The sequence below is a fragment of the Tupaia chinensis genome, unplaced genomic scaffold, assembly GCF_000334495.1.
Source record: "Tupaia chinensis unplaced genomic scaffold, TupChi_1.0 Scaffold143795_1, whole genome shotgun sequence".
NCBI lineage: Eukaryota > Metazoa > Chordata > Mammalia > Scandentia > Tupaiidae > Tupaia > Tupaia belangeri.
The window spans coordinates 325200-347825 of record NW_006203645.1 but is presented as its reverse complement, the minus strand read 5'-3'; the positions used below and the strand labels follow the sequence as shown (position 1 = coordinate 347825).

The window sequence follows — 22626 nt, the reverse complement described above, 5'->3', positions numbered from 1 at the left end:
GCCGCAATCCCTTCTCCTCCATTCTCCTCTCAGGATCTTGGGCACGCGCGCACAAACGGCCGGCGTGAGTTTTAAGCCACCGGGTCCGGGATGCGAACAGCCGTTGACTACATGGGAGTCCAGCGACATAGCCATTACGCTAACTGCTGGTTCCCAACACTGAAATTTTTTGAGAATATAGACCATTTATTTTATAGAATTTGATTCAATTCAGGTTTTTCTTATGTTTCCTCATAATCGGTTGCAGGATTCACATTTTTGGTGGGAATATAATGTAGGTAACATTAACTTCTTACCGTATCACTCTGGAGGCATATGATGCTCTTTACAGAGTATTAATTGTGATCACTTGGTTAAGATGCTGTCTGTTTTTCCACTGTAAGCCTAATATTATCTCTTTTTAAAACTAAGTGACTTGGAGACATAGATTGTTCATATTTTTGAGATAGCATAAATAACAACATGTCCAAAAATGTTTACTTCAGATGTACTTTTGATCATGCTTGTAGGGAAGAACAGCTTTGCACTGGTCCTGCAACAATGGATACCTTGATGCCATTAAATTACTGCTAGACTTTGCTGCTTTTCCTAATCAGATGGAAAACAATGAAGAGAGGTAAGCTACTGATTAAAAAAAAGAAAGAAAGAAAAAAAAAGTATACTATTGTTCATTTCATGTACTTACTGCCAGATTAAAAAAATCTCAAATTTAGGGACCAGCAGATGGCATAAAGGCTATGTCACTGGACTCCCAAGTGTGGTCGACTGCAGTTTGAGTCCTGGACCCAGTGGCTTAAACTCATACCAGGAACCCGTGTGTGCGTGCCCAAGATCCCGAGAGGAGAATGGAGGAAAAGGGATTGCTGCACAGCCATACCCCCTGGGAGGGGGTGATTTCTTGCTTTCTGTCTCTCTGTCTCTGTCTTTCTAGCGAGCGCACTTGCCCTATAGCAAAAACCTCTCAAAAAAAAAGAAAAAAAGTCTCTAGTTTAGATACTGGTTCAGAAATAAGTGTACTCAGAAGGAAATACTACACCAAGAAATCCTGAACCAGAAGAATACATTTTCATGGATGTTGGTTTAGAGTCATGGGATTGTATAGCTATTCAGGACTTCAGCTGTTATCTAGGGCAAGCTCACATTTTGCAAATGAGGAAATTTCAGCCTTCCTCTGAGTTGTGTTTAGCATAAGGACAGTGAAACTCTGAGTAACAAGGATAAGGAATTCAGTAAGGCCAGCAAAATGTGTTAAATATTCAAGAGACTTTTCTTTGTTGTTTTTGTTTTTGTTTTGCTGTGAGGCACATGCACTCTCCAGGGAGAGACAAAGAGAGAGGGGGAAAGTGAGAAAGCAAGCTGCTAGTTTTGGAACTTGAACCATAGTTGGCCATGTGGAAATTCAATGTCTTAACTACCATGCCACCAGCTGGCCCCAAATACAGATTTCTTAAGTAATATAAGGTCCACAGAATTATGTCCAAGAATCTAGCTTAAATTTTTTAAATCAAGTGCAGGGGGGCTGGCAGGTGCTGTGGTGGTTAAGACATTGAACTCCCACATGGCCAATTGCAGTTCGAGTCCTGGCCCTTTTTACTTTCCCTCCCTCTTTCTTTCCTCTCTATCTCTCTTTCTCTTTGGTCGAATTAAAAAATAATGGGACCAGCAGATGGCATAATGATTATGTTGCTGGACTCCCATGTAGTCAGTGGCTCGAGTTCTGGACCTAGTGGCTTCAAACTGATGCTGGGCGTGTATGCGTGCATGCCCAAAATCCCAAGAGGACACTTGAGGGGAAGGGATTGTGGCATGGCCATACACCCTAGGGGGTGATTTCTCACTTTCTGTCTCTCCGTGAGTGCACACACCCTATAGCAAAAATCTCTTTAAAAAAATTTTTTAATAATAATGATGATGAATAAAATAAAAATAATTCTTAAAAAATGCAGCATGAGCCCAAGATCCCAAGAGGAGAATGGAGGAGAAGGGATTGCGGCGTGGCCATTCCCCCTGGGGGGTGATTTCTCACTTTCTGTCTCTCTGTCTCTCTCTGTCTGGCGAGTGCACACACCCTATAGCGAAAACCTCTCAAAAAAAAAAAAAATGCAGCATGACATCTAAACAGGAAACTTCTTTTGTGTTCTTAGATTTGGGAAGTTTCTAATAATGTGCAGGTGACAACTAAGTTTATGACCAGACTTTCATACCTGAGCTTCATTTAACCCAGGTCTGGATATAGGCTTTGATTTTCATGGATACTCTAACTAGAATTGTCCTCACTGTGATGCCATCCCTATCCTCTTTGCCATCACTGGTTCTTTCTTTCTGTTAGCAGGTGGGAAACTACAGAGAAGGAGGGACTTATCCAGGCCAGCAATCTCAGAGGAAATATGTTCCTCCTTTGTAGAACCAACCCTTTTCCCACTTTTTTCAAAAACGTTCCTCATTAGGAACAGAGCTGAATATGTCTCCCTTTCAAACTTAAAACAAAAAACAGTAGAGGAAAATTAAGAATCCTGGGACCAGCAGTTAGTGTAGTGGCTATGTCACTGGACTCCCACGTAGTCAACCACGGTTTGAGTCCCAGACCCAGTGATTTAAACTCCTGCTGGGCACGTGTATGTGCGTGTCCAAGATCCCAAGAGGAGAATGGAGGAGAAGGAATTTTGCCCTAAGGCAAAAACCTCTTTAAAAAAAAAAAAAAAGAGTCAGGGACCAGCAGTTAGCGTAATGGCTATGTCGCTGGACTCCCAAGTAGTTGACCACGGTTTGAGTCCCAGACCCGGTGACTTAAACTCACGCCGGGCGCGTGTGCGTGCGTGCCCAAGATCCCAAGAGGAGAATGGAGGAGAAGGGATTGCGGCATGGCCATCCCCCCTGGGGGGTGATTTCTCGCTTTCTATCTCTCTGTCTCTCTCCATCTGTCTGGCAAGCACATGCACCCTATAGTAAAAACCTCTCCAAAAAAAAGTCAAATGACATGGAGTTCTGTTCTTCTTAAGACAATACATTCCATTAGTGGATAGTTATGTCTCTCTTCCTTTCTGGTAACACATGCACCCTAAGCCAAAAACCTCTAAAACAAAACCAAAAACAAATCCCAAGAATTAGCGATGATTTATCTAGTGTTCTATAAAGAATTTACTCTATACAACCATGTTTACTGCTACTTTTATTTTCAAGAAAGGTGAAAAAATATTTTTTAAAATGTAATCCCCATTTCTATTCTAAGCCTTGAATTTCAGCTCTAAGTGACTGCATGAATTAAGGTGCTTACTGCCTCCTGGAATAAACATATGTTAATTACAGACCAATAGACCAAAGAGAAAATCCTCCTAACTGTACTTGCCAGTCTATAGATAAAAAGAGACAGTAGCAATATCCCGGTCTCCTTTAATGTTTCATCAGCAATGCACCTTGATGTACAGATGTCAGAACTTGGCACTGCCTTTTATGTTTATTGACATTCCGCTTTAGGCATTCCACTCATCACATCAGACCATTCCCACATGGCAGGTCCAATTGTATCTTATTGCTTGTCTTTATCTGCATTGTTTCTTGGCTGGTTACCATCAATGTAGTGCTAATTTTTACTTGTTGTGCATTGGCACTAACCAGCTGATGTTCACTGCACTGACATAATTTTTGCCAACTTCTGGTGGCTTTCAGTCGATAACTGTCTGACAGCCACTCTCTAATATCGATGGGAATATTAACAGTACTCAGATGTTTCTAAATTGAATTTGGGATGACGAAGGATTCAGTAGTTATATGACAGTGTGGACAGTGGCTTAAACACCAGGTACAGACTTAGATCCTAAAGCCTTGCTAGATATTTGGATCATACCTCTTTGAATAAAAAATTGACTGATAATGTTAATTTGAATAAGTCAACTACAGGTATTTTTGAGAAAATTGAGGAAATTTAACTATAGAATGAGCATTAGTTTTGCTTTTTCTTTTTTAAGATTTTTGCCATAGGCACATGTACTCGCCGGATGCAGACAGAGGGAAACAGAGAGAGGCAGTGAAAGGAAAAGTGAGAAATCACTCCATAGGCCATGCCACTCTCCTTTCTCCTCATTCTCCTCTTGGGATTTTGGGCATGCATTCACACACACCCAGTATGTTTTTCTACCCACTGAGTCCAGGGTTTGAACCACATTGGCCACGTAGGATCCAGCCACCTTTATCACCATGCCACTAGCTGGCCCACATAAACCAGATTTTTATAATAGTACCTACATACTATGCACTCTGCAGTTGAATAACTATAGAAAAATTATCAAGCTTACTAAGTACATATGTTGTTTATAAATTATTTTAGAGCAGTTTTATCCTATAGGAAACTGATAATCAATAACTGAGAGATCAACTCTAAGGGTTACTTAAGCAGAAGTCTCATAATCTTCATTCTAGTTTCCATCCTATTGTATAAAAACTACTGATATGATTTCTCTCTCTCTTCTTTTTAATTTTGCTGGAGGATGCATGCTCTCACCAGAGACAAAGTGTGAAAGCACCTCCTGTGAGGAATGGTCACACGCCATCCTTTCTCCTCCACGTCTCCCTTTAGGAATTTGGAGCACACATGCACATGCAGCCAGCATGTTTCTTAAGCCACTCGGTTCAGACTCTAACTGCTCAGTCTGCCACATGGGATTCAGTCACCTCAACCACCATGCCACTGGCTGGCCCTGTGTGATCTTCAGCAAGTTGCTTTACCTTTCTGGATCTATTTATTCATTTACAAAAGGAAGGAGTTGAACTTGACCTCTAAAATTCAGTTTAGTTCACCTATGGTATGGTTCCATGACTCTGATCATTTTTTCCATTAGAGAAAGTACATACATTAAACTACTTTACAACAGAAATATTTTTTAAAAAGTTTCATTTTACTGTGTGTGTGTGTGTGTGTAATTTTTTTTTTATTTGCCATAGCACATGCACACAGGAGAGACACATATTGAGAAAGCAGCCCCCGAAGGAATGGCCATGTCGCAACCCCTTCTCCTCCATTCTCTTCTTGGAATTGGGGGCACATAAGCACACATGCCCCTGTCATGTTTGTCAAACCACTGTGTCCAGAACTCTAATCATGCAGTTGGCCATGTGAGGTCCAGCTGCCCTAACTGCTACACCATTGGCTGGCCCTAAATGTTGTTTTAAAGTTTATATGAGCACTTCTTTTTATGGCCTTCTGGTCCCATAGTAGTGGCAAGTGAAACTGTCCTTTAATGGGGGTCTTACTGTGACTGTTAGGCGAGTTTTGAAGAGAGAACATTTCTTTTCTATAATCAATGGATGATTTTATGTGTCTAATCCTGCGTCCATGTACTCATCCTTTTCCCCATCTCAGATCAGCTGATTATTTCCTCCTAATACCTCTGATAGCTCCGGCCCAGTCACATTCATGCCGAGAGGGACCAGCATCAGTGGCACTCATTAGGCGGCCATCAATACTAGTTTGGGTCCAGTGGGAATATTTAGGATAGCAACTGCAGTATTACAAACCATGCTGCAACGTGTGCCCTGTAATGATAACAATAATAGCTTTGCACTAGGCACAACGCTATTTTTCTATTTCTTGTTTCATTTTCTTTTCATGGCAAGTCTGGGAAGTATTATTTTGTTAACGGATAAGGCAAACGGGGCCTTCTAAACATGAAGTAAGCTGTTTAAGAAGTGTCAGTCGCTCTTTTCTACCTGTAACCATGGAGGGTGTCGATGAGGAGGAAAAGCATTTTTTTCTGTGCCAGAAACCCTTAAGAAAAAGGTACCTGCTGTGCCAGGAACCATCAAGAAAAAGGTTCCTGCTGTGGCATAAGCCCTTAAGAAAAAGTGAAGGAATTTTGCAGAGCTGAAGATCAAGCACCTCAGAAAATATTTTGCTCTAAAGTTGCTTTGAAACGCAAGGAGGAAGCTTATCTATGAAAAAGCTAGCACTACAATAAATAATGTATGCAGATGTACAGAATTGAGATTCAAATGTCAGAATGGCAAGAAAAGTTGGCAACTTCTGTGTATCTGCAGAGGCCAAATCAGCATTTGCCTTCAGGATTAGAGGTATCAGTGATGTGAGATCAAGGTCCAAAAGGTGTTGCAGTTTTTTGCCGAGGATTGTGAAACCATATATATAGTGCATGGGGGTACCTGAACCTGAAGTCAGTAAATTAACCCACAAGCGTGATTGTGGCAAAATCAGTAAGAAGGGAATTGCCTTGGCAGATAACGTTTTGCTCAATCTCTTAGTAAATTTGGCATCATCTGTGTGGAGGATCTGATTCCTGAGGTCTATACTGTTGGAAATGCTTCAAAGAAGCAAATAACCTTTTGTCTGTGGCCCTTCAAATTATCTTCTTCAGGAGGTAGAATAAAGAGAAAGACTGGGGTCAGCAGGCAGCAAGATGGGTAAGGCACTGGACTCCCACGTAGTGGACCATGGTTCAAGTCCCAGAGAGGCCAGCAGATTGTATAATGGTTACGTCACTGGGCTTCCACATGACTGACCACAGTTCTAGTCCTGAACTCAGCAGCTTTAAACTCACACCAGGTGCATGTGCATGCGTGCCCAAAATCCCAAGTGGAGGATGGAGGAAAAGGGATTATGGCGTGGCCATCCTCCCTGGGGGATGATTTCTCACTTTCTGTCTCTTTGGCGAGCACATGCACCCTATAGCAAAAATCTCTCTTAAAAAAGGAAAGACCACCTATGTTATAGAAAGTGGAGATATGGCAACAGGAAAGATCAAATCAGCAGGTTTATTAGAAGGATGCACAAAAGTGTCTACCATGACTATTTTTGTAATCTGGTCAGTTAAAAAACAGTGAGTACTTTCATACTGAAAAACAAAACAAAAGTCACAATCATCATTACATTTTTAGATGGTAGAATTTGGGGGATTTTTTTTTAACTTTAATTTTTTGCACTGTTTGAATTCTTAGAATATATATAATTTTTACAAAGTAATCCTTTTCTTTTAAAAAGGAAAGCATATTTACCAAGATATTAGCAGTGGTTGATTCTAAGGGCAGGAATACGGGTGACAGTTATTTTCTTCTATTTATCCAATTTCCTTATTTTTCCAAAAATTAAAAAAGATAAATTTCAAAAATATATTTACAGGCTGGCTCTGTGGCACAGCAGTAATGCACTGGTCAAGAGAAAACAGATCTGGGGCCCAGAAGGTAGCATGATGATAAGTGCTGGACTCCCACATGGCCATCTGTGGTTCGAGTCCCAGACCTGGTGGCTTGCTTTGTCACTTTCCCTTTCCCTCCCTCTGTGTCTCTCTCTAGTCAATTTAAAAAATAATAACAGAAAAATTAAATTAAATAAATAAAGGGGAAAAAAGAGAGAGAAGCCAGATCCCATATGACAACCACAGATCAAATTCCCAGCCCAGTCAACCTGAAACACACCAAGTATTCACATGAGTGCCCAAAACCTGGAGGCAGGAGATCATGGAGTGACCAGACCCTGGGAAGGGTGCCCCTCTCTCTCTGTCTCTCTCAAATGTACATGCGAACTCTGTGGTGAATAAAGAAAACAAATTTTAAATGTATAACTATATGACATTCATACCCTCTCTCTAATTAGTATATTTATCAAAAAGGTGATGGATATGCATTGTACAGAATTTAAAAGGGCATCTGTTCAAAACTAAATGTCCCTCCTACCTCTACCTTTGACAGTTTCCTCTCTAGAGGCATCGCTGTTACTAGTTTCTTGGGAAACTTCTGGAGATAGACTTTTCATAGGTAAGCATAGAGGAGTATTTTTTTAAGAATTTTTTATTTATAATAATTATTATTTTTAAAAATTTTGCTATAGGATACATGTGCTTACCAGAAAGAGAGAGCAGGAAAGTGAGAAAGCCACCAGTTCTGAGATTCGAACCCTGGTCAGCCATGTGGGACCAACACCGTAACCCCCACACCACCTGCTGGTCTGGAGTTTTGTTTTTGTTTTTTTTTTCCCCATATACAAATGAAAACATGCCATATTATTTTATTTCTTAGTTTTCTCCTTTAAGTTTTTTTTTTTTTTTTTTCCAGGAGTCTATGGGGGACTCTTGGAATGTGTCCAAGTGACTTGGGACTTAAACCACAGTTGACTACATGGGAGTCCAGCCATGTAACCATTACGCTATCTGCTGGTCCCACCACATCTTTTTTTATAGAATTTTTTCTCTTTTCTATTTTAGAAATATTTATTTAATTCTATACATCATTACGATTTATTTTTAATGTACTATAGGCACGCACACCCACCAGAGAGAGAGAGAGAGAAAGAGAAAGAAAGCCACCATGTCTAGGACCTGAACCATGTGAGAGTCCAGCACCCCAACCACTATGCCACTCGCTGGTCCCTATAGCACATTTTATATATTCCCTTGTCTGTCCATGAACATTTAGACTGTTTCCACCTTTTGGCTCTTGTGAACAATACTGCTATAAACATGGATGTACACATACCTGTTCAAGTGTCTGCTTTCATTTCTCTTGGGTTTATACATGGAGTGGAGTTGCAGGTATTTATGTGTTTACATTTCTGAGGAAGAACCATATTGTTTCCATTGCAGTTGGATCATTTTATATTTCCACCAGCAATGCATGAGGGTTCAAATTTCTCCACATCACCAATATTATTTTTCCATTTATTATGTTTTTTAATTTGCCTGCGGGTGGGTACACTCACCATAGAGACAGAGAAAGAAAGAAAATGCAAACTCCCCATGGGGAATGGTCACTCCATAATTCTTTCTCCTCCATTTCTCCCTCCTTTTGGAATTTTGGGCATGCATGCACGTGCTCCCAGTGTGTTTTCTCCTCTTAATCATTAACAAGACTTCATGGAAATTGTTCCTTCTTTACTCATTTACAGCAGTAATGGCTGCATCCTACAAATGACTTCATTATAGAGATGGCCAGTGCTTTATTTGTCCATCCTCTGCTAATGAATATTGAGGTTGCTTTCATTCTTTTGCTGTGACAAACTGGACTTTAATGAATATCTTTACACTTAAAGCACTTCATGGGGCCAGCAGATGGCGTAGCAATTACATTGCTAGACTCCCATATGGCTGACCACTTCACATCCCTGACCCGGTGGCTTGAAAATCACACCAGATGCATGTGTGTGCTCAAGATCCTGAGAGGAGGATGAAGGAGAAGAGATTGTGGTGTGACCAACTCTCCCAGGGGGTGATTTCTTACTTTCCCTCTCACTGTCTCTGTCTGTCTCTCTCTCTGGCGAGCTCATGTGCGCCTTTTTAAGCAGTACTTCACACATGAGAGCAGATCTATAGGATAATATGCCTATAGGTGAGATGGCTATTGCAAAGGGCATACACATGAATAATTTTGATGGATCTTGCCAAACTGTCCTCCCTAAATGTTAAGATAGTGTGTCAAAAAGTTATCTCTCTCTGTCCCTGCCAGCGCATTAAGTTACTAACCTTTTTGATTTTTCTAATGTGATAATCAGTTAAAAGCGCTCTGTTGGAGGCCAGTAGGTGGTGTGGTGGTGAATGTACTGAATTCCCATATGGCAGACCACAGTTCAAGTCCTGGACCTGGCGGCTTGAAAATCATACTGGACCCATGTGCATGCATGCCCAAAGTCCCAAGAAGAGAATGAAGGAGAAGGGATTGCAACATGGCCATTCACCCTATGGGAGTGATTGCTCATTTTCTTTTACTCTGTCTTTCTCTGAACCCCTCAGGCAAGCACACATACCCTCTGGCAAAAATATATATATAAATAAAATAAAAGTGCTCTGTCACATTAATCTTCATTATTATTTACCATTCTAGAAACTATGTTTAATATATTCTTTTTGATGGTTCTTGCCCTGCAGAATTTTGTTATTTTTATGTGGTCAGGTTTATCAATTTTCTTTATGATTTCTGAGTTTCATATCATTTTTTAAAAGAATTATTTATTTTATTTGTTTTTATTATTTTAATTTGACCAGAGAGAAACAGAGAGTGTGAAAGCAAGCTGCCAGGTCCGATGCTCGAACCATGGTTGACCATGTGGGAGTCCAGCACCTCAACTACCATGCCACCTGCTGCCCCCATATCATTTTTGAAGGGATTTCTCACTTCAGAATTTATTTTAATCTTCCAAGGTTTCTTCTAGTACTTTTATGGTTTCTTTTTTGCACTTAGATCTTTGCTTCATGCAGAAGTTATTTTGGTATAAAGTGTGATACAAGAATCTCTTTTATTTTTTCCTCAATGGCTACTGCATTATACCAACACTGTTTATTAACTAATCCATCATTTGCAGTGATTCAGAGGGCCATCCTTATCATATACTACCTATCTTCATTTGGAGATCTTAAAAAATTTCACGAGTATTAACTATAAATAATCATGAGCTCGAACTTAGGAATCTTGCAGAATATTATTTACAGTACTTTTTTTTTTTGAGAGGTTTTCGCTATAGGGCGCGTGCACTCGCCAGACAGACAGAGAGAGACGTAGAGACAGAAAGCGAGAAATCACCCCCCAGGGGGGATGGTCACGCCGCAATCCCTTCTCCTCCATTCTCCTCTCGGGATCTTGGGCACACACGCACACGCGCCCGGCGTGAGTTTTAAGCCACCGGGTCCGGGATGCGAACCGCGGTCGACTACGTGGGAGTCCAGCGACATAGCCATTACGCTAACTGCTGGTTCCCTGCAGTACTTTTTTCAAATAGGAACAGAGAATTATATGGTACTGAGGAAGAAGGACAATGATCATATGCTCCTAGTAGCCCCCAGTTTGTGAGGCAGCCAGCCAAGCACAGGAACGGACATGGTTAGCAGCACGAAGCACCGGACCTCTAGCTGTATTCCAGCGTGTTTCATACTCCTCCAAAATAAAAGGAGCAGCCCCAGAGTAGAGCCAGTGGCTTTCTTTGCCTGGGGAATAATCTTGGGGAATAATCTGCATCTTAGAATGAGGTTTCCCTCTGCTGCATAAAAATAATTGCCAGTGTAGGTGGGCTTTCAATTACTAAGACTTTTTTAAAAAATATTTCTCCTGGGACCAGCAGGTGGCATGGTGGTTAAGGCACTGGACACTCCCACATGGCTGACCAGGGTTCAAGTCCTGAATCTGATGGCTTGCTTTCTCACTTCCTCTCTCTCTCACTCTCACCCTCTGTCTCTCTCTGGTCAAGTTAAAAAACAAATGAATGAATAAATAAAATAAAATAAATAATTATTTTTTAAAAAAAATTTCTCCTTGGGCTAGCAGGTGGCATGGCGGTTAGGGTGGCTGGACTCCCACGTGGCTGACCATAGTTTGAGTCCCGGACTAGGAGCTTGCTTTTTCTTTTTTTTTCTCTCTCCGTCGCCCTATGGTCAACTAAAAAAAAAAAAAAAAAAAGGATAAAATAATGACAATTAATAAAATTAAATTAAATAATTATTTTAAAAAATATTTCTCCTCTCCAGATACACCCCCCTTGATTATGCTTTGCTTGGTGAGCGCCACGAAGTGATCCAGTTCATGTTGGAGCACGGTGCCCTGTCCATCGCAGCCATCCAAGACATTGCTGCCTTCAAAATCCAGGCTGTCTACAAAGGGTACAAAGTCAGGAAAGCTTTCCGAGACCGGAAAAATCTCCTCATGAAGCATGAACAGTTAAGAAAAGATGCTGCTGCCAAGTAAGTTTGAGCTATGGAGACTAAGCTGTGCAGATTCTCACAACTCAGAATTCAGGGAAAGGGGGCAAGAGTGGTGGGGATAGCCAGGAGAAGGAATCAGGAGAGAATCCTTATCACTTTTTATCCCTAAACCTGTGTCACCTTCCCCTTTCTGCTCCTCAATCTGTCTTCAGAGGACTGAGGCTGCAGGGAGGGCTGAAGGCCTGACCTCGACTTAGCTGCCATTGCTCTAGATTAGTCCCTGATGGTCCAGCCCCGGCACAAACCACTGCCACCCTTACCCATGGCAAGGAGTCAGGGTGGGATTGCCACCTAGGATAAGCAAAAAGAGATAACTAGTATTCTTACCTTTCCTTTCTTTCCAAAAGAAACCGAAGCCGATATCTAGCCTACTCTGCCTAGACTAATCTTGCTCCACTTTTTATTTAATTATAGCAATCAACTTGCAGGGGCTGGCAGGCAGCATGATGGTTAAGGTGCTGGACTCCCACATGGCTGACCATGGTTCAAGTCCCAGACTTCATGGCTTACTTTCTCATTTTTCCCTCTCTGTCTCTCTGGTCAAATGAATAATAATAATAATAATAATAATAATAATAAATAAAATTAAATAAATAATTGGTTTTTTTTTTAGAAAGCCGCCAACTTATATAAATAACATGCTTTGTCTTACCCATTCCTTAACAAATCTATACTAAGTAAGATAATTTATTTGAGAAATATTGATTGGATACTTACTATACATACAAAACTTTTGGAGAGAGCCTAGAGAAAGAAAAATCGTGACTAAAAGCAGAGTCCCTGTTTCAAGGACTTCACATGGTGGGGCGGGCAATGTTTCAAATAGCTATTTTTCCCTATATTATACATTGTAATTATTTCACATAAACGATTGATTTCAGAATGTGCTTTCATTTGTCTGTTCTTTGATGCACTTGTTGAGTAGAAGTTTTCTAAATGTGAGCAGTATATTGTATTAGCAAATACAGATACCAAAACCTCTGATGAAAAAGCTGTAGGTGACAAGCAGATTCCCAAAAGACAGCTCCCGGCTATATTTTGAATGTTTCTAAATCTCCATTCCTTCCAACTCTTGACTCCTTCCCTTTCTTGCCCTCTAGGGGGAAGCATAAGTGTAATAAATAATCATTAAAAAACAATACCTAAGTAACCATTAAAAATAATAATAAGGCAAGATAAATTATTTTACTGAAAAATAATTACTTGTATGTGCTGCAGTGCTAACTATAATGCCTGCCTTTGGCAGATAAGACTGAAGAAACATCATTTTCTGTGACTCAGAAGCTGCTGAAGTGGATGGCAGCCTAGAGAATGTTATCTTGCACTCTTCTCTTAGGCTCTCTTCTCTTCACTTTGACAAAGAATCCAGTGTTACCCTAAGCCTCTACACACCTCTTTGGCCAGAGTTCTTATCAAAGTTCTCTGCAATAGGGGCCACCAGGTGGTGTGGTGGTTAAAGAATTAGATTCCTAAATGACTCACCGTGGTTCAGGTCTCAGACCTGGAGGCTTGCTTTCTCACTCTCTCTCTCTGTCTCTCTCTGATCAAGTTGAAAAAATGGAGACCAGCAGGTGGCGCAGTGTTTAAGGGTGTTGGATTCCCACATGGCCAATAGCATCCTGACCTTGACAGCTTGATTTCTCACTTTCCCTCTCACTTCACTGTCTCACTCTGTCCCTCTCTGGTCAAAAAATAAGAGGAAAGGAGGGAGGGAGGGAAGAAGGAAGGAAGGAAGGAAGGAAGGAAGGAAGGAAGGAAGGAAGGAAGGAAGGAAAAATAATTATTTTTTTAAAACTTGAAAAAATATAATAATGATAAGTAAAATTAAATAATTCTTAAAATAAAAAAAGTTCTCTTCCCATGAGTAACAAATGTGAGTAGGTAATATACATAACAAATTATCCTTAGTTGCATGTAAATATTCTCTGCAAAAGATGGACTGTTTTATTTCCTTCTCCTGATAGTTCTCTAAGCTCTACTTTAATGTGTAAGAATCTGTTTTCAGAATTTAAAGTCACTTTGGGACCAGCAGTTAGCATAGTGGCTATGTCGCTGGACTCCCATGTAGTCGACCGCAGTTCGTGAGTCCCGGACCTGGTGGCTTAAACTCACCAGACGCATGTGCATGCGTGCCCAAGATCCTGAGAGGAAAATGGAGGAGAAGGGATTGAGGCATGGCCATCCCCCCTGGGTGTGTGTGTGTGTGTGTGTGTGTATGTGTGTGATTTCTCGCTTTCTATCTCTATGTCTCTCTCTGTCTTTCTGGCGAGCGCACGTGCCCAGTAGCAAAAACTTCCCCAAAACAAAAAAGAATTTAAAGCCACTTCTACCTGAATATGAGGTGGGACCCCACAAAGGCAACCTGTCTTACTTTGTATGTGGCCCCCAAATGAGTGTATTCACCAAACACATTCCACTTCATTACTGGAAAGATGGAGCTTGCAATGCTACACCTAAATGCCCTTTCCACCAGAATGGAAGAGTTGTGGGGCAGTGGCAAGAGACCTGGATTTACACCCAGCCTCTGATGCTTATTCAAGTGACTGGAACACAGCGTCTCTCCCTGGGCTTCAGTTCCTTCTTCTGTGAAGCATGACACATTAGACCAATTGATCTTATTTTACTTTTTCTTCCCCTAACATGGACCTTTCTGACTCAAAGCCTAGAGGATTTGAAATAACAGGTGGATTTAGAAAACATCTAGCCAGCCCCTCTTGAAGTTGTAAGTTTCACCACTATGGAGGATAGGTGTTCTTTGTTCTTAGTTTCTGAAATTCATTTTTAAAAACACTTTTAAATTGGAGTTGTGCTAATATTTTTGATAATACTTTTAAATTGCCAAAATTGAAAAATTATACTCTCCTTTACTCTTCGCAATTACATTTCTTTTATTAGGTGCCTTTCCATAGAAACAAACAAGTTTTTTACAATTTTTTCTTCTTCCTTTCTGAAAGAGAAAGAGAGGGAGACAAACAGAGAAAGGCAGTTTTGACAGGGTCTCACTGTATCTCAGTCATCCTGTCCCAGCCTCCTGATTAGCTAGGGTTACAGGTGCTCAGCTCACCTGGTGTGTTTAGGTTGGCCTGGGAATCCCACTGCAGGCTTCCAGCCTCCCAAGCAGTGGCACCACCTGTGCACCACTGCATCTGGGCCACGTTTCTTACCATTTAAGCATGGCCTCCTACAGTCATGGTAGTATAGATCCCCAAGGGGAATATATAAATGCACAAGAGGAGGTATTGTAGGTGGGGCGCTGGGGAGGTATTGTAGGTGGGGTACTGGACTCCCACGTAGCTGATCATGGTTTGAGTGTCAGACCTGGCAGCTTGCTTTCTCTCTTTCCTTCTCTGTCTCTCTCTGGTCAAATTTTAAAAAATAATAATGAAGAAATAAAATTAAATGAATAATTCTTTTTAAAAATTAATGCAGGAGAAACTGATTTGTTTTCATTTTATTTCTCAAAAGTTACTTCTTTTTTAAAAATTATTTTCATTTAATTTTATTCATTTATGTATTTTATTTGTTTATTTCAGTTTGACCAGAGAGGGACAGAGAGAGAGAGAGAGAAAGTGAGAAAGTAAGCCGCCAGGTCCGGGACTCGAACCACAGTTGGCCATGTGGGAATCCAGCGCCTTTAACCACCACGCCACCTGCCGGCCCAAAAGTTACTTCTTAAAATATGAGGCAGTGTTTAATTTTGCTTTCAGATTTTCCTTCAAAGCACAAAAATCAGGATGCTAACTTTAGCCCTTGCTGCTGCGGCATCATTGACCAGGGTGGCCCAGTCATGTCATTTCAGTGTCCCGTTCCCAGTTGGTATGTTAGGAGGGCAGAAATCCCTTCCTTAAAGTGAGAGTGTGAAAGGAACTTATTAGGTTTAAAGTGATTTCTAATTTACTGATAGAGAAATTGGGAGGGAGAAAAATTGCAGTCACATATTCTAAGACAGATATTGTAGAAATTACTAGTTAAGAAATATCTAGAATCCATTTTAAAAGCACTTCACAACTCACATTGCACTAGCTATATTGTGGCCAGAACGAATATTACTATAATCTACCTGCCAAAGCACATGGCTGACTGGACGTTTATGTTGATCACCCTTCTTTGAAGCTTCCTTTTTGCCAGGTTTTTATTTCACTCTAAATCTCAGATCACCTTTAACTCTCTATCTCTTCTCACATCTTTTCAATTATACCTTTTCCACACTGAGGTCAGCTCTGAAGGCTGACTCATTAGACTTCTACTCATGCTATACTTTTTTTCCATCGAAAATATAGCTACTGTTAACGTTTAAATTACTTCATCTCTGTAGGTAACCCCTTGATCCCCACCTCCTGGGACTCTAATTCCCATACCTTCAGTTGCCTGCTGGGCATTTCCACTTTGCTATCCTTTCGTCACTTGCCCACACCTCAGACCGTTGGACGTTTCCACTCACATGTCCTGCAGTCGCTATCCCTTCAGACTCACTGTGTGAAATCTGTAACTCATGCCCACAATCTTTCTTCTGGCCTCCTATTTCCTGCTAGTGTTGCCACCATCGATTCTGTTCTTCCTTTGAAATGCTCTTTAATGTTCTTTAGCTTTCATTCTTCTGTTCCACCTCTCTATACAGGCCATCATTCCTGAACAACAGCCACAATGCTTTACGAGACTCTCCAGTATTTTACATCCACTTCTCTCTCCAAGTCCCATGTCTCTCTGTCTCTGCCCTCCCACACTTGATGTCTTAGCCATCTTAACCTTTCTGCATTTCCTCTCTTACCGTGTTCTCTGGGAGACTCGAGCTTCTTCCTGGCTAGTGTATAACACTGAATGTGTCTGTTACATTACATAATCAAGGCTAGTTCTGTTACCTTGTTCAAGCTCTTGTCATGCTTAAGTCCCTTCTGTAAGAGGTTGCCCTGTTATCTTAAAAAGTCAAATGAAGAGCCAGCAGATGGCGTAGAGGTTATGTCTATGGACTCCCATGTGGCCAACCACAGTTTGAGTCCTGGACCCAGTGTCTTAAAAATCATGTCAGGAGTGTGTGTGTATATGTGTGTGCACGCGCGTGTGCCCAAAAATCCCAAGAAGAGAATGCAGGAGAAGGGATTGTGGCATGACCATCCCTCCAGAACAGGGGGGATGTAACTTCTCACTTTGCCTTTCACTGTCTCTCTCTCTCTCTCTCTTTCTCTCTCTCTCTCTCCGGTGATCGCATATGCCTTAGGGCAAAAACCTTTTTAAAAAGGAAAAAAAAAAGTCAAACGACATGAAGGCCTGTCCCTCTCAAGACAATACGTTCTATTAGTTTTGTCTGTCAGAACTTTTTTTTTTTAATTTGCTATTGGGTGTATATGTGTATATGCTTGCTGGAGAGAGAAGGAAAGTGAGAAAGCACCCCTCATGGGAAATGGTCACTCCACAATCCTTTCTCCTCTATCGCTTCCTACTTTCGGGATTCCCACAGGACATGCACACATTCGCCTGGGTGTTTCTCCGGCCGCCAAGACCAGGAACTGCACAGCACCATCAGCCATGTGGGACCTGGCAACCTTTAACTGATACACCACAGGTTGGACCCAGAAGTTCTTTTCTACTCTTTGTTCTCCAAGCCACCCCTGGACACCAAAGAGAAAAGATTAAATCTTTTTCCATGAACCAGTTTTCATATATTCAGAAAAAGTGCTCATAGGTAAGACAGTAGACTGGTTAAGGCCAAGCTGCTGTCCTCAGTACCCCTGACTTTTCCGTATACATCCCTTTGTTTCTTCTCTCTTCAATAGTGTGTCCTGCATAAAGTGCTCATTCATGCTAACTTCCTTCCTGGATTTTATTGAGGTACAAACTAATTCATGTTTAAGACATCTCTGTTCATTGAGATGCTATAGTATTTGTCTTTAACTTTCCAGAGGGTATGTATGCTAGCCAGAGAGAGGCAGGTATACCAGGAGATGGAGAAAGTACCCCCCCAATGGGGCATGGTCACATTACAATCTCTTCTCCATTCCTACAGCCTGTTGGGATCCGGAGCTCACATGCCCAGTTTGTTTTTCAAGACACCAGGGCTGGGATTCTGACTGTGATCAACCATGTGGCATCCAGCTCCATTAACCACTAGGCCATAGGGCTGGCCCTGGGACCCTACAGTTCAATAGGGGAAATAAGACAAGCCCAAGAATTAGGAAATTTTATAAATATAATACAAAATAGTGCTATGGATAAATTACAGTAAACTCAGAGATTTAAAAAAAAAGAAAGGAAGGAAGCAAAAAAGAAAGTGCTCATGACACTCCCTTTCCTACCAGAGGTCTCCTTTTTGTTTTAGAATCGATTCTTTTGCAGCCAGCTCCCCTGAACATCTCTGGTTTATCAATGCCTCTCTGCGGAGTTGACCTGCATCTCTGAGTCTTTTACTAGCATTGTCATCTGACCTGTGGGGAACTCCTTCTATGGTTCTATTTCATGCCATTCCACTTATATGAGCTTCAATTTCTCATTAGCAAAATGAAAGATTTCTTAATTTAGGATGTGCTTCAGGGCTCTATGAATGCCCTGGAATGATATGCAGCATTTCATGTGTCAGGAGCATATACGCATTTTGAGGGAGAGGATCTAGAGATTTTTTTTTTACTGTATTCTCAAAGGTGGTCCATGAGTCACAGAAAGATAAAAAACACTGGACTAAATGATCTCAGAGGTCCTCTGGAGCTCTAATATTCTATAAGTCAAAGCTCCTAAAACACATGACATTTTCTTATTCCCTTGAGAGGAAGTTAAAGACCAAATATTACTATGCCTGTTATTTAGCGACAGTGAAGAGAGAGAATGTGACAGACCCCTAGATACCATGCAGCACCAACTGAAAAGGTTAGAGCTAAACCTTTTCTGTCTCATGAGGTAATCCATTTCCCCTCACTGGAAATGTTCCAGAAGAGGTTGAATTATCATCTCTCTAGGATATTACATAAGAAATTTAAAAAATTATATGAGGAGCTGGTCTCTAAGATCTCTTCTGAGTCAAACATTCTGTAAAAGCTAAGTTGCATGTCTTTACTTATGCTCTTCCCTCTGCCTGAAATAACCTTCTCTCACTTCACTCCTCTGTCATTCTTCATATGTAGCCTTTTTTCACTCCCAGTTTTAGTGACTGCCTCCCACACCCTTCCATAGCTCTGTGTAGATACCTTTATTTTAGCACTCATCACGTCCAGATCTCGCTGCCTGCAGGAGTATTTAGTTCTGATCCCCCCACTTGATTGTCAGTTCCCAGAGAGCAGGAATTATGTGTTACATGCCTCCAGTGCCGTAGAGTCTTTGGTGCATAGTAAGTAAGCATTCTCTTGATAAATGTTCAGTAACTGCCCTCTCACTAGGGCCAAAGACCTCACTCAGGCCATTCTTCACTCTAGGCCTTACTTTCCCCATCTTCCAAATGGAAGCATTTGGTCAGATACTCTCTTAGGTTTCTCCCAATTCTAGATTCTGTTTAACTTTAAGGGTGGCAGACACATTTATATACCATTTATCCTCACAATGCTTTTTGGAACCCCATATGTTTTTGCATTTTGTTTTTGAATTCCTTGCATTAATTACATTTAACAGATTTATGACAGTTCTGTATTCTGATTTCAAAATGAAACAGAAGAGAAGAGACACACCATTGCATGTACTAGAACATGAGATTCTCTAAAAGCTTTTCATATTACTTCTTGTTTAGAATAGCTGATACACACAGTACATCTGAACGATAAGATGTGATTTTATTTCCCACCATTTGTACAAATTAGGAAATCAAGGGTCAAAGAAATTTAATGATTCAACTGGTGAGTGGCCCAGTAGGAATGCTGTTAGGTCTTCCAGCCCTTGGTCTTTCCAGAAAATTACACTGTACTACCTATTCCTTGCCAAGAACTTCTCAGACTCATAGAACACACACACACACACACACACACACACACACACAGGAAAACTCATATCTCACTTTCTCTGTAGAACTTGATTTACATGAGGCACGTAATTTGTTACTTAAGAGGGAGCATAATTACTATCCAAATGACTTTCCTTTAATAATTGGCTCATTCTGTGATTTCGTTAACATCTTTTTCTCTTTCTTTTTCTTTTTTTTTTTTTTTGGAGAGATTTTCACTATAGGGCGCGTGCGCTCGCCAGACAGACAGAGAGAGACATAGAGACAGAAAGCGAGAAATCACCCCCCAGGGGGGATGGTCACGCCGCAATTCCTTCTCCTCCATTCTCCTCTCGGGATCTTGGGCACGCACGCACACGCGCCTGGCGTGAGTTCTAAGCCACCGGGTCCAGGACACGAACCGCAGTTGACTACGTGGGAGTCCAGCGACATAGCCATTACGCTAACTGCTGGTTCCCTCGTTAACATCTTTTTAAAACTCAGATAAATACCCTATTTTTTCCTTGGAAGAGATAAGAAGGCCTAGCCAGTAGTTTATGATTAATTGGTCTCTGCGAACCAGAAACATATTCATGAGAAACTGAGCGCCTATTGATTTTTAAGAATTCAACTTTACAGAGTACACAGTTGGGATGTGTTTTATGTACATATGTAAAATCATTTTAATCATCCCCCCTCATGATTCTTATTAGTTATTTCTTGCTGCATTCCAGATTACCCCCAAAATTAGTGGCTAAAAACAACAATAAATATTAATTATCTCACAGTTTCTGTGGTACAGGAATTTGGGAGCAGGTTTTTTTGTGTAGTTCTAGCTCAGGGTCTTTCATGAGACGAAAATCCTGATTTTGGCCAGAGCTGCAGTCATTTGACAACTTTACTGAAGCTAGAGAATCCACTTCCAAGATAACTCACTCACATGAGCCTCAGAGTGATCCAAGAGATCAAGGTAGAAACTGCAATGTTTTTTATGATCTAACCTCAGAAGTCATACTGTCATTTCTACAGCTCCTATTGGTCACACACGCCATTTCTATTCGTACTAAGAGGGGATTGTACAAAGGAATGAAAACCAGGAGATAGGATCATTGAGGGCTGGAATCTATGGTCCATCCTGTGATTCCCCTCCCCCATTCCCAGTGCCATATGGTGAGAGGGAATTTGAAGGTTCTGTGTGACCACAGAGCTAGTAACAAAGCAGAATATTTAAGAGTCATTACCCAGGAATCAAGTAGTAAATTTTACAGGTAAGATATGAGATTACCAGCCAGGGTCATGCTCTTTAATCCAGCCCTGTGCAGCAAATAAGACCTGACTGTGAGGATGAGTGAAAGGAAGAACGTATGCAGAAGAACATAGTGTGTTGGGCTAAAATTGGGAGTTCATGGCAAGGAGAGAAGTTAAGTGGGGACCAGAAGCTACACAATATGGAGGCCTGAAGGAGAATGAGGTATCACCACATTCCTCTTAATTCTGCAAGAGAACGCATAATGGCTAGATCTCATGCATTTTGATTTTTTTTTTTAGAGGGTTTTGCTAAAGGCACGTGCGCTCGCCAGAAAGACAGAGACAGAGAGACAGAAAGTGAGAAGTCACCCCCCCCGGGGGGGATGGCCACACCACAATCCCTTCTCTTCCATTCTCCTCTCAGGATCTTGGGCACACATGCATACACGCCCGGAGTGAGTTTAAGCCACCGGGTCCGGGACTTGAATCGCGGTCAACTGCATGGGAGTCTAGTAACATAGCCATTATGCTAACTGCTGGTCCTTCACATGCATTTTGAAAATGCACATAATGTTTCTTCTGATGTCCTAGTCCAGCACCTTCACCTTCTTTCCTGCTCCTCTCAGCACTCTGCCTTAGTCTCAAGGGGAATGTCTTAATTGATGCTGTTTTAGGAAGAACATAATAAATAATAGTAAAAATGATGGTTGGATTCTCATGTGCAGAGCACGTTAGAGTTTCCAAGGTACTTTCAGGGACATTTTCTCCTTTACGCCTCTCCAAAGTACTGTGAGATAGATAAGATGGGTGTTACTGTCTTTATGTCATGAATGAGAAACTGAAAGTTACAGAGACTCTGACTTGCGTAAAGCCCCACAACTAATAAAAAAGCATGTTTGGGGGCCAGCAGGTGGCATAATGGTTACCATGCTGGACTCCCACATGGCCAACCATGGTTCAAGTCCCAGACCTGGTGGCTTGAAAATCATGCCAGGCACACGCACATGCATGCCCTGAGGATGCGAATGGAGAAGGGTTTGCAGCATGGTCATATCCTCCTTGGGGGTGATTTCCCTCCCACTCTCTCTCTCTGGTGAGCATATACATTTTATGGCAAAAAATCTAAAAAGAATAAATACATAAATATGCTTAGAACACAGATGTTAGCCTACAGTTAGGAGCAGGTGGCATGGTGGTTAAGGCGCTAGACATTCCCACATGGCTGACCACGGTTCAAGTCCCAGACCTGCTTTCTCACTTTCCCTCTCTCTCTTTCTGGCCAAATTAAAATAAATTAATGAATAAGCAAAATTAAATAAATAATTCTTTTTAAAAAAAGAAAACTAAAAACATGTTTTTTGACATCAAGTCCAGTGATGGAATACTTCACCTTATCACCTGCCGTAAGTAATGTTGTTAGTTTATTTGATAGTGTTTTTTATTTAATAATAATAACATTGACTAGCATTCCTTTATGACTTCCATTGAGGTCATATAACTTCCTGCAAGAGCATAATATCTGTTTTGTTAAAAGTTCATTGGAGGAACCAGCAGTTAGCGTAATGGTTATGTCGCTGGACTCCCATGTAGTCAACCGTGGTTTGCGTTCCGGACCTGGTGGCTTAAAACTCACTCCGGGCGCATGTGCATGCGTGCCCAAGATCCCCAGAGGAGAATGGAGGAGAAGGGATTGCGGCGTGACCATCTCCCCTGGGGGGTGATTTCTCGCTTTCTGTCTCCCTGTCTCTCTCTGTCTGTCTGGCGAGTGCACGCACCCTAGAGCAAAAACCTCTCCAAAAA

At 41.3% G+C, this 22626-nt stretch overlaps 1 protein-coding gene across 5 annotated transcripts in view; it reads left to right on the top strand.

Moving 5' to 3' along the window:
* INVS (inversin) overlaps nucleotides 1–22626 on the top strand; it is a 196073-nt gene that overhangs the window by 134177 nt on the left and 39270 nt on the right. For all 5 annotated transcript variants that reach the window (XM_014582764.2, XM_006165043.3, XM_006165042.3 and 2 more), the window contains 2 exons: nucleotides 510–616; nucleotides 11451–11663. In XM_014582764.2, coding sequence (XP_014438250.1) covers nucleotides 510–616; nucleotides 11451–11663 — 320 coding nt within the window. The remainder of the gene's footprint in view (nucleotides 1–509; nucleotides 617–11450; nucleotides 11664–22626) is intronic.